This window comes from Garra rufa, chromosome 2 (genome assembly GCF_049309525.1).
Source record: "Garra rufa chromosome 2, GarRuf1.0, whole genome shotgun sequence".
In the NCBI taxonomy this organism is placed as follows: Eukaryota; Metazoa; Chordata; class Actinopteri; order Cypriniformes; family Cyprinidae; genus Garra; species Garra rufa.
In genome coordinates, this window is record NC_133362.1 from 41,356,679 (window position 1) to 41,368,349 (window position 11,671).

Genomic DNA, 11,671 nt, shown 5'->3' on the forward strand with positions numbered 1-11,671 from the left:
TTTCATGCCTGTAAATGTGCGCGGCGGATCCTACCGCTGCTCTTCCGCGGGAAGCGAGGGTTGTGTGATGCTCACGGCAGCTGATAAGACACTGTTCCTTGCATTAATCGCTTCTGATCGATGACAGATGCTCTTCAGACAAACTTCATACACCTTGTCACCGGGTTAGTTGTATTGCCCGCAATGGTGCACTTCAGCCTACATCAGTCAGTTTGTGTTTAAAGCCTCTTATTCAGCTTTCATTTGAGGATTTTATGGAATATGTATTATTTATGACAACAGAGAAGTTCCTTTATTTAGGCTGGTGTGTTTTAAATTTACCAGAACACAAACCACTTCTCCAAATTATAAAACTGAACATTTTGCACTGTACACTGACATTGAAACTACTGGGATAAGTAGGTAAAAGTTCTTGGAATGATAGGGATAGGAATATGATGGCATGGACTCTTGTCGGCAGAGAAAAACTTTGTATCATATAATATTAGGTACATTCCTATAACCGGTTAACAAGATAAATAAATAAACAAACACTCATATTTATGTCTTTATATCTTTTCTCAGTGAGTATTATGTGTGTTTAAGTGGGAGAGACTAAGTGTGTGTATGTGTATGAGAAGGAGAGAAAGAGAGAGGGTGAGTAGCACAAGAACAAAACAGAATAAGAAGACTACATTTTCCCTCCAGATTACAATATTTTCATTCCACCCTTTCTTCATTTATGGAAGCATATCGACCGATAAATTAATGATTGATCATTCTTTGAACCAATAGACGACTTGATTCACTGTAGCAGGCTTTCATTGGACACTGCACCAAACTCCTAAGATCCTACAGTAAGTGGATGAGCCCATTCACAAATGGCGGGGGTGTTTTGGCTAAGAGCGCACGCAGCACTGCCGAAGCGCAGCATATGCTGTTTCTGAATAATGATGTTTGTGTGAAATGTAAAGTGCACAGGCATGTGGTAAAAACAATATTTCGCATTATTAGTGCAGTGCTTTTCTATAAGCTTCCGCGTAATACGCGACGTGCGGGAAAACTTCATTACGCACGCTGATCAGGGTTTCCAAGTTTCTCGACTGTTGTAAACATCACGCTTGCATTTGGAAACTCTGATCAGAAGTGATAATAAACAGTGTGTTGAAAGTGACCTGATGTGAAAGAGCCAGCGCTCTGTTTGTAGTTATATTTAAAGCATTGTTTTTACATAAACACTTACGTGACTTTATATATCGCGTGTCTTGGCACGCGGCGCAGGAAACAACCAAAAGCACAGCGCGGTCTCTGTGTTAGAGCTCGGTTCATGTTGAAAATCGTGGTCGTAGTGGTCTGCGCTTTTTTGCGTCCCACACATCTCACCCCCCTGCTTTGGTTGGAACTTGATGTGGCCCATCGCATTGTGCAAGACGCGACCTGTTATGGCCACCACTACTTCCGGGTTTCAGCAGTCTGGTCCAGATTCAGCTGCAGAGCCGCGTTCAACACACACTCATTGTACACAAACGGGGAAAGGCAGCTCGCAGCATCGATCGTGGCTCCTTTAAGAAAAACTAAGCCAGAATTATCAGCCCACCTCCTCTTGATCTCATTTAGAAGCTATTGCATAAAAAATCAACTCAGGAGCCGAGAGTGATCAAAGAAACGAGAGAGAGCTTCATTTTTGTGCATTTGAGTAGTATTCTCGTTAGGGGTGCTAACCAGTGGAAGCGCGCAGAGGATCATCATTCATTCAGCACTTTGACAAGCTCGCGTTTGATTGATTGACAGCCGGAGTGGCAAAAAGCCATGAGATGCGCTAGTTTTGTTTGAGGGGCTATTTTCATACTGCTTTGGAAAAGAAGATTTCGCTCGATCCTTGTCGCTGTCCACGGGAAAGAAAGCGAAGGGGACCTATTCGCTGAACGCGCCTGGCTGAACTTGTGGTGAAGGACTGGCTTCATCGCTAGCTTGAAAGAGGCAGTTGGATTTTTTTGGGAAAACATATCCCACGTTTGGAATTTGCGTGCTTATTTCCTATTCACCCTGGCCTCATAGGGGATATATTTTTGATTAAAGGAAGCCGAGGGAGTGTGGAGGGCGATGGCGCAGAGGGTACGTATCCCGAAAAGTTTCTTCGACTCCGTATTGTTGAATGCAGTTGGAAATACTGAAACGTGGCCGATGACAGTCAGTCTCGCAGTCAAACTTTCTCTTCTTTTGCCTGCCAGTTTTGTTGCTACATTCAACTTTACATCGCTCACATTCATGCATGTGTCTTTGTAGAGAGTTTTGAGACACTGAAACATTTTTTAAAAACAACACTCTCTAATTACGCTTGACAGGGAGCAGTTCATAGTTTTTTAAACCATACTTTTACTATGCGCACTGCACTTGTTTAAGTTTCTTTAATTCCCTAATGAGGAAAAATTATTAAAAACTTTAAAACTATTGGAATTGTTCAACTCTCATAACTAAAAGTTATTACAATACATGTTATGATAATACGTTGTGCAGGAATAGTAATAGGGCGTTCAACAAATTCAGCTGAGCTGTATTATTTATATATTCTATATAAAATAGTATTTTTATCAAACAGCATTACAATCAAACATACTTGTGCGCTTGAACTTGTAAAGTTGACATTTACGGGTTGGCTACTTTTTCTTTACATTTGTAATCAAATGTAAACAATCACAAAGTAGATTTCATCGCAACCCTCCGAGCTTTTGCTTTTGATAGTGGAAGTACAACAGCACCCTGTTGTCTTGCTTACACCTCTGTAGATTTAAAAATCAAATGTGTTATGTTCTCATCATTATCACACTTTCCCTACAATATCACGAAACTTATAATAATTAAGAGAAATTATCAATGTCACTTATAGATTATTTTAACTATGCTAATTAAATATTCTGTTGAACTCTTAGCCACGATTCTACAATGTAAATTTGTGTTCAATTAGGCTAATCCTAAAAGTGCTACGTATGTTAATATTTGAACTATAATACATTTAGTTATAATAACCTATGTATTACACAGTTATTACATGCAAATGACATTACCTATTACTTCAGTTGCACTTGTAAAAATAAAAACTCACATAAAAAGTGGCACAGCAAAACACTGCACAGTCGTGTGATATTTTTTTGTTGATCTCAATAAAGCTATAGCCCAGTACTCCATGTTGATGTGTCCGACGCTGTATTATAAGTCTGTCTGTTTCAGTCTGTTTTTTAAAAAGCACATGAGAGTTTTGCAACAAATGACATTTTTTGCATTTAGTGTTAGAAGCACGAGATAGTCTGCATGTACACTTGCCATATTTATTTACTTAGAACAAAGTGTTTTCATTTTGCAACAGCTGTACTTTTTTGTCCGAGAACATCCAATGTAGCTTCCATTTATATTTTCTTTTAGTGTAGTTTTTTCTATGTATATTTTGTTTAAGAGGTAAAAGTGACAACATGGGAATGTTGCCCTTCGTGTTTGTGCAGTACGAAGATATACCCCACTATGGGATGGACGGAGTAGGAATCCCGAGCACGATGTACGGGGACCCGCACGCCGCCAGATCCATGCAGGCTGTTCACCTGAATCACGGGCCCCAGCTCCACTCCCACCAGTACCCGCACACAGCCCACACCAACGCCATGCCGCCCAGCATGGGCTCATCCGTCAATGACGCTCTAAAAAGAGATAAAGACGCCATTTACGGGTACGTGTAGATAGCCAAGACATATATTTTATGATGAACTTTGCCAATAGCACATTATTTGACCCGTAATAGTTTCTGTAAAACAACTTGAGGCGCCATGAATGTTTAATCTTTTTAAAAGTTCTTTTTATTCTAAAAGTTTTCCCCTCTCACTTTTATATTAGTTCACCATTTTAAAAGACAAGTCCGACTGTTCGTTTTGCCTTTCTTTTTGTGACAGATAGTGTTTTCTAAAATTTAGTTTGTTTTAAAATTCTGACTAATATTTAGTTTTAAACTTAAAAATTAAAGTTGATAAATGCAGAATTAAAAAAAAAAAAAAACAGCATTGCGCATAAACATCGATGTGTATGTTATGTTTAAACTATAACTTTTTTAATTGTTTAAACTTCAGGCCTTGTTATTAGTTTAATGGATAAAATATAATTTTGGACGGCTGCGCAAAGTGGTTCCCGTGAAAATGACAGTGAACACTCTCACAAAATCACAATGGCTATTTTCCACATAGATTATCTGTTCTGGTCATAAAATGTGCAAACATATCTGGATGTGCGGAGTTACTCCAAATGCGCCTAGCATACAAAAGCTGCCGGAGCCCAAGAGTTCTCATCACAGCGCTGTATATAAACGTTGTTGCCGTTTAAAACAAGCTATAGAACTTACTCTCATTCATTATAAATTAGATACGTCTCTAAACATTTACACAAGCTATAGGCCCACTATTTGATCCATGGTTAAATTGCATGCTTGGCCTAGACTCAACGTGAGCATTTCTTAGATGCTGTGACCTCGTAGCCTACTGTTTATATTGACTGTTGTCGTTAATAATACGTTCTGGAATCCAAGTTGCATGTGATTTGACACAGTATTATACACAACTAACAAGCTCGTTATAATGCAAGTCACAACAAAATAATTGACACGAACTTACGTTTAAACACTTTATATCTATATTATTGTGGCGCAGTGATACGCACGTACTTTTGTTCGGTGACCAATTAAAATTAGTCAATTAAATCTAAAATTTTCAAACGCAAATTAGATTGTTCTAATGCTTTTAGTAGAGACCGCTTACACACTGAGAAGGAGTTGTAAACTCTTATAAAATGTCATGTGCTAATCCAGAGCTTTCCCCGCACTGACCTCTTGTGTTTTTTTATTCCAGGCACCCTCTGTTCCCACTTCTAGCACTGATTTTTGAGAAATGTGAATTAGCCACTTGCACACCTCGAGAGCCCGGTGTGGCTGGGGGCGATGTGTGTTCATCAGAGTCTTTCAATGAGGATATAGCAGTGTTTGCAAAACAGGTCAGAAACTGTTTTATGGAGCAGAAAAAAGTTTTTGCATATTTAATTATGTAGTTGCTGCGTTGGTGTACTCTTTGTAACTTTGTAACTAATGGATGCTTTTAAATGTGTTTAATTATTTTTTACAGAAATATTTTTTTTTCTCACAATTTTAAATTATTTGCATGCATATCGTCTCAGATTCGAGCAGAAAAGCCGCTATTTTCATCAAATCCCGAGCTGGATAATTTGGTGAGTGCAAATTATTATTATGGTTTTGTATTTGCCTCGAAGTGTTTTAATTTATAACTTTTGGAAAGTGTGCTTTATAGAGAATTGTTTAATTTCTTAATGGCATTGCTAATCGTTATGGATAACTTTTTTTTTTTTTTTTTGGTAAGAGTTAAAATTTTTTAATGCAAATAATGTTTTAGTTTAACGCTTTATGTTGACGGAGGACACACGTCCCTCTCATTAAAACATGAATTGAAGTGATCATTTATTCATAAATTAAGTATAATTTGACTTAATTGCAGTGCATTGTCTGGAAAGCGATCTCAAGTCAGAAATGATCCAAAATGCCATAAATCGCTTAATTTGTTTGTAACTGTCCTGGGCCTGTTTATTTCGTCACGTTTAAAGTGAACTTTTTTCTTCATTGTTAATTTTCCCCAGATGATACAAGCCATTCAAGTTTTACGGTTTCATCTTTTGGAGCTCGAAAAGGTAATCAAAGTTTACCCCAAACTGGCCGGTCCTCTCTTCAAACCTATGGGCCTCATCTGCATAAATTTATTTTTCCTGGTCTGTTGTAATTAGTGTCAAAATCAATCATGCTGCCTATTTCTCCTCCGAGTTTAATTACAATGCAACCTGCTACCACGGCCACAGATATTTCATAGCAGTAATTTCAATGTTTCTCTGTATGCTGTGTCATCCTAGCGTAGTTGTAAGCGCTTTATGTTCTTTGATTTTATAAAACTGACCGTCGTTATTCCGGAATTCAGTCGACCACGCTGATGGCATGTTTTGCGCTCTTATCTGTTATCAGCAATACACATCGGAGGAATTTTATCAACACCTGTTTTCACGTCGAGAGTGGGCCTATCAAGTGATTTATCGCCAAACCATATAGTTTTACAGTATTGAATACACATAATAACCACCGGCTCCAAATCTCCAGATATTTGCATGAGCCTCTAGGGTTGTGTGTGTTGAGATAACGCGGCCAAGCGATAGTTTTGAGCATTCAGCCATAAATGAAGAATTCTCCCCTCGCCACTGAATGTCATCCACCATATTATTCCCTTGTAAAGAGGTGGTAATGAAATAACTAGACGAAATTAAACAGTTTACCTTAAATGTCAGTCAAGCAGGTCATCTCTCTAATGGCCACAACCCCGGGAGCAGATGAATTTAACACGGGTGTTGAATACGGTGTAGCCCGTGAGTCGTCTTGTCAGTGTCAATTTTCGGCGATATCTCTATTTTGAGAGGGAGTAAAGTTATTTCACATTCTGGATGCGTCTGATAGCTATCAGAGAAGGCCATTGGGAGAGGTTTTCCATGTCAATAGGAGTTCTGGATGCACTTGTCAACTCGCTGTGATGACCCTTTGTGATTTCCCCCCCTCCTTGCTTCCCTTGTATCTATAGGTACATGAACTCTGTGACAATTTCTGTCATCGGTACATCAGCTGTTTGAAGGGAAAGATGCCCATCGACTTGGTTATAGACGACAGAGAAGGAGGATCAAAATCAGACAGTGAAGAAATTACAAGATCATCGGGGCCCCTTGATCAGGTACGTGGAGGAGTCCATTTCTTTTCTGGCCATTCAGCTCGTCTTTTGGGTCACTTTCTCTGCCTCGCCGTTATTTGCATACGATTAAGGCTTTTAAATTCCATCGGATTGAAAAATTTGGAATAATGTGGCCCATTATTGCTTCATTACGGTTTGATCCCGGAACTGACCCGAGGAGATTAGCTCGTGAAAGCATTGCCATAAACTTGACCTGTTTCTTGTCGATTTTAATTTAGTCCTTTCCCTCTTCTTTTCTCTCGCCTGCCTTTTTTTAATCAAACCAAATGGTTAGGCTATCTGTGGTATCTATTACTATCACGAACCAAATGGAGACATATCTATAGTAGACATTTAGAGATTTGGTGCTTTGGTTTTCTGCTGTTGTTCACGCTTCATTAGTTGCCTTGTCAGTGTTTTTCCTCAGACGAGTGCGCGCAGTGCTTATGCGCAGCGTTCTACTCTCAGCCTTTTGAATAGCATAAGCGGCGCGCGTTCGTGTTTGAGTAGTACTGTGCCATACACTATTCTGTGTTTATAGGAAAATGTGTGGAATTTTGTTCCTTTGTGGCTTTTTAACTATGCGGCAGCTTGTACTTGTGGATTCTTTGACGTTTCTTCAACTCTAACGTACTTTCAGTTCAACTTTTACGCGTCCATTGCTTTTATCTGGGAATATTGATATATATATTTTAAATTAACTCTATAAGATTTGGGAGAGACAATTGTTTAAAATAAATTAAGTGGTCATATTAAGGGGATTAGTTGATTCACCAGCATAAAAAGTAACGAAGCGATTAGGCTAAATAATTTAAATCTGTCATCTTCCATATGGCTGAGTGATCGAATAAAGCATTGACCAGTTGTAGCTTTCCAATGAATGCGTCGGCCACCAGCTTTTATATGAGGGAGAGAAAACTCTATCCCATTCATTACCAAACAGGGACTCTAATAAAACGACCTTTGGCTGCTTTAGTCTTTTCTATCTCGGCTGTATTAATGATTATGTTAATGAGCAGATCTGTACAGATAATGCATCTAATTCAAAGGAAGCATTAAATGGCATAATGTCAATTGTGTTTATATAACTCTCTTAACAAAACTCTATCGGAGGGCACGTGTCAACATTTTTGAACAGATGAATTCTTGAGCAGAGATGAATTTAAGCGATTAAAATAAATTAGGCTTATATGAAGACCCCTGGGTATGCAGGTATATAACTTGATAAGAGCAATTTATGCTTTGCTGGAGGCCACGAATTCATATCTTTAATTGACTTTAAGATGAAGACATGTCCTATTTTTTTTTCCTTTATAAAGTAACAGCTAAATATTAGGGGTTAGTGAGTATTTACATCTTCACGAAAGTCTGATTCCCTGATGTAAGCTGACCAACTTTTCAGAAGTTTGCTAATGCGAGATAGACTCTGTTTTTGTTTTATTATGAATTGTACATACCACATTGTACCACTGTTAGGATGGTACTCATTTAAAATTAGACGAGCTACTAATAAAACTTAAATAATTGTATAATTAAAAATAAGTTTAAGCAGGCCCGGATTGGCTAATCGGGAGGACCGGGAGAATTCCCGGTGGGCCGGTCCGTTTTTTTGGCCGCGAGGGCCGGTGTCCCTAGCTGCCTGCACTCACAGCAGTCGCCAGGGGCGGACTGTCCATCGGGAGAATTTTTGGCCCGCTACCCTCCAATTTTTATTATTATTATTTAATATTGTTGTTGTTGTTTTTGTTGCCGGCCTAATGTACTAAAGTGGTTATTTCAGAATTAGCCATTCAATAATAAAACTCTAATAAATCATAAATCGGTTAGTCTTGACTGGCACGCGTTTCGTCTCGCGCGCGCTCCGCGCATCCGCGCGTCCGCCGTCCGCCAAAACGACGCGAGACTGAAGTAGAAGTGCCCAGGTGGAGCAGAGAGACAAATCTGTCCTGTTTAGGACCTAAAGCGCAGGTCTGTTACATCTGTAAACAGACTATTGTAGTTTTGTCTTTGTTTACTTAAGTATTGAACTGCTAACAAATGTTAATCTATAAAAAATATCGTTTTAAAACAGGTTTAGGGAGCAACCCTTATAAAAATTAACTGTGGTTTTACAAAACATGTTTACTATAGCTATACAATAATTATACAATATACAATGGTTTTGCTACACTATACTTTCACCATGGTATAAAATTATGATTATACTAATGGGAATCAATCCTAAAAAAAACCCCAAAAAAACATGGTTACTATGTTTACCATAGGCTCAATAATATCATGGTTAATTTTCCTTAGGGCCAAACATGACCCATGATAATGCAAAACATGTTTAGTTTTAAGATTTTTTAATAAAGATATATTCAAGATGTAGCTAATTTTTGTTGTTTTAATTTTAACATTACGACAATAACACATGGTCCTAATGTAGTGGCCCTCTTTTTTCTGTTGCCCTTTTTTCTATCAAATGTTTTAGTACTAATCATAAATTATATATAATTTTGAAAGCTTAGAAGCTCAAGAACCATCCTGCACAGCAAAAAGGCCAGAGTTAAATTAACTCTCCAGGGAGTTTATATGATTCCACTCTCAAAAGTGTCAAGTGTTAAAATCAGAGAGTTAAATTAACACTGAAGCAGAGTTAAAGTTAATGAGATAATTAGTGATTAACGAAGTGATGATTGATCATTATTGGAGACACCTGATGTTAACAAGCAGAATCGCCAAAGGAGAAAACCACATTTTTTAAGCAACCATTGTAGTGGTCAGTGTTTGCATTAGTTGGGCTCTTGACCCTAATATCATTAACATTAGATCTTGCTGGGCTGCTTTATTTGAGGGAAAACAACCAGGCAAGCCAAGACCACAAGTCATCAGGGGGTGATGGTTATGTTTTAATGTAATCATTGAACTCAATTTAGAATCAAGTCTCTGAGTTATTTTCCATTAAAGGATCTGTAACTCGAAGATAAGCTTTTAAAAGAGTTCAGTGTATTAACTGTTGTATATATTTAGTCTCATGAGTCCACAACAAACAAATCTCTCCATCTTTCTTTAAAATATATTCTGGAAGTATTTCTCATAAGTCAAAACAGGGTTGTTTAGACACACACAGACATCAAGAACCAGCGTATGAATCTCAGGAACGGTGACAAACGACGTGTTCAGATAAACAGATCAACTCTGAACTCTCATAATTTATCCATGCCGCAATGCATGATGGGAGTCATGAATGAGTCCTGATTGGCTACAATACTATTTTTGATGGTCACCGTTGTTGTGGTTCTCACACTGATTCTTCATGTCTGTGTCTTAACAAGTTTATTTTTTTTTTGTATAGACTTTGATCAAAATACTTTTTTTTTTTTACATATCTGTCTGATTAAAGATGTGGTTCTCATTCATAGAGTCTATGTAACCAGTGATAAAAACCATAGTCTAATATTTCACAAAGAATTATTGAAAACCTGATTGCCTTTTGTCTGGCTGTTATAACACTGCTACAGCAGCCAAACAAGATGAGATTTTACAAACGTTAAGTTCAAGAGCCCAACTAATGCAAACACTGACCACTGTAATGGTTTCTTAAAAAATGTGATTTTCTCCTTTGGTGATTGTGCTTGTTAACATCAGGTGTCTTCAATAATGATCAATCATCACTTAATTAATCACTAATTATCTCATTGACTTTAACTCTGCTTCAGAGTTAATTTAACTCTCTGATTTTAACACTTAACACTTTTGAGAGTGGACTCATATAAACTCCCTGGAGAGTTAATTTAACTCTGGCCTTTTTGCTGTGTGGTGGCTGTCTCCTCCCCCTTAGCAGCAATGTCAAGTGTCATTTTACAAAATCACAACTTTTTACAATCTTGACAAAAACATGTCTTTAAAAAGGTCTCAGTATTTCTGCAATAATCTGCTGATTGTCTTCTTTAAAAAAGACCAACCTTAGATCTGTACTGTATAGGTGGTTGTAAAGGTCGAGATGTGTTTATGAAAAAAGTGACAGATACAAGAAAATTTGTTTAAAAAGTAAACACATGAGAGACAGAGAGATTAAAAGAGATTAAAAGGCAAATTGGAAGTTCAAGAGATAGCATTTAATTATTTTACCCAGTTGATTTAAACTTTTCTTTATGTGATGATGAAAAATATTGTTGTCCAGGGTTTCAAATTTTGGTGTGGGATGGCCTGGATAAGTGTGAGATTTCCCGGCCTGAAATTTTGTCTCAGTCCGCCCCTGGTTAACGTCAAGCTAGTTAGGAGCAGTGCAAAACAACGATGTCTGCAAATCACCGTTCATGTTTATGTATCAAACCTTTTCTTGTACTGTTGCTCTTCAGCAGCAGCAGCCTCTAGTCCAGTTTGCTGCTAAGAGTGAAAAGCCAGGCCCCGTAACATTACCAAGCACCAGTCATGAGCCCAACACACTAGAATGGGCAGGTAGGACAGTGCAATACTTGTTCTATTCTTTATTTGTGTTTAAGGACTGAACAATTTTGCACAGAATATATATTCAGATATTGCAGAAAAGGACATTGTGATGTTTAAAAGAATAGTGTTAGACATTTACCCTTTAATGTTCTCATTTATGAAAAATATTTGAACTTATAAAGCAGCTGTTTACTTGAAAAAGACATGATAGTGTCATTAGAAAGTTTAATACATTTTATTTTAATCTTTATTTTATACATATAGCTTAATATACATTTGTATTTATTTGATATTTTTTCATTTGAAGGTTTGGATATTTATGAGCACTAATTCTAACAGAAAATAGATACTGATACTGTTAAACATTATATTGTGTTAACTGTTCAAATAAATCTTCACTGTGAAGCAACACTTAGGCTACTGTATTTGCACTGAATTGGAAATGACGTCATTTT

General features: G+C 37.5%; 1 protein-coding gene across 2 annotated transcripts in view; it reads left to right on the forward strand.

Moving 5' to 3' along the window:
* The first annotated feature begins 1,465 nt into the window (after window positions 1–1,465).
* The window catches only part of meis1b (Meis homeobox 1 b), a 63,323-nt gene continuing 53,117 nt past the window's right edge, over window positions 1,466–11,671 (forward strand). For both annotated transcript variants that reach the window (XM_073834258.1, XM_073834259.1), the window contains exons 1-6: window positions 1,466–2,094; window positions 3,477–3,697; window positions 4,863–5,004; window positions 5,185–5,235; window positions 5,659–5,709; window positions 6,639–6,785. In XM_073834258.1, coding sequence (XP_073690359.1) covers window positions 2,083–2,094; window positions 3,477–3,697; window positions 4,863–5,004; window positions 5,185–5,235; window positions 5,659–5,709; window positions 6,639–6,785 — 624 coding nt within the window. In that variant the 5' untranslated portion in view covers window positions 1,466–2,082. The remainder of the gene's footprint in view (window positions 2,095–3,476; window positions 3,698–4,862; window positions 5,005–5,184; window positions 5,236–5,658; window positions 5,710–6,638; window positions 6,786–11,671) is intronic.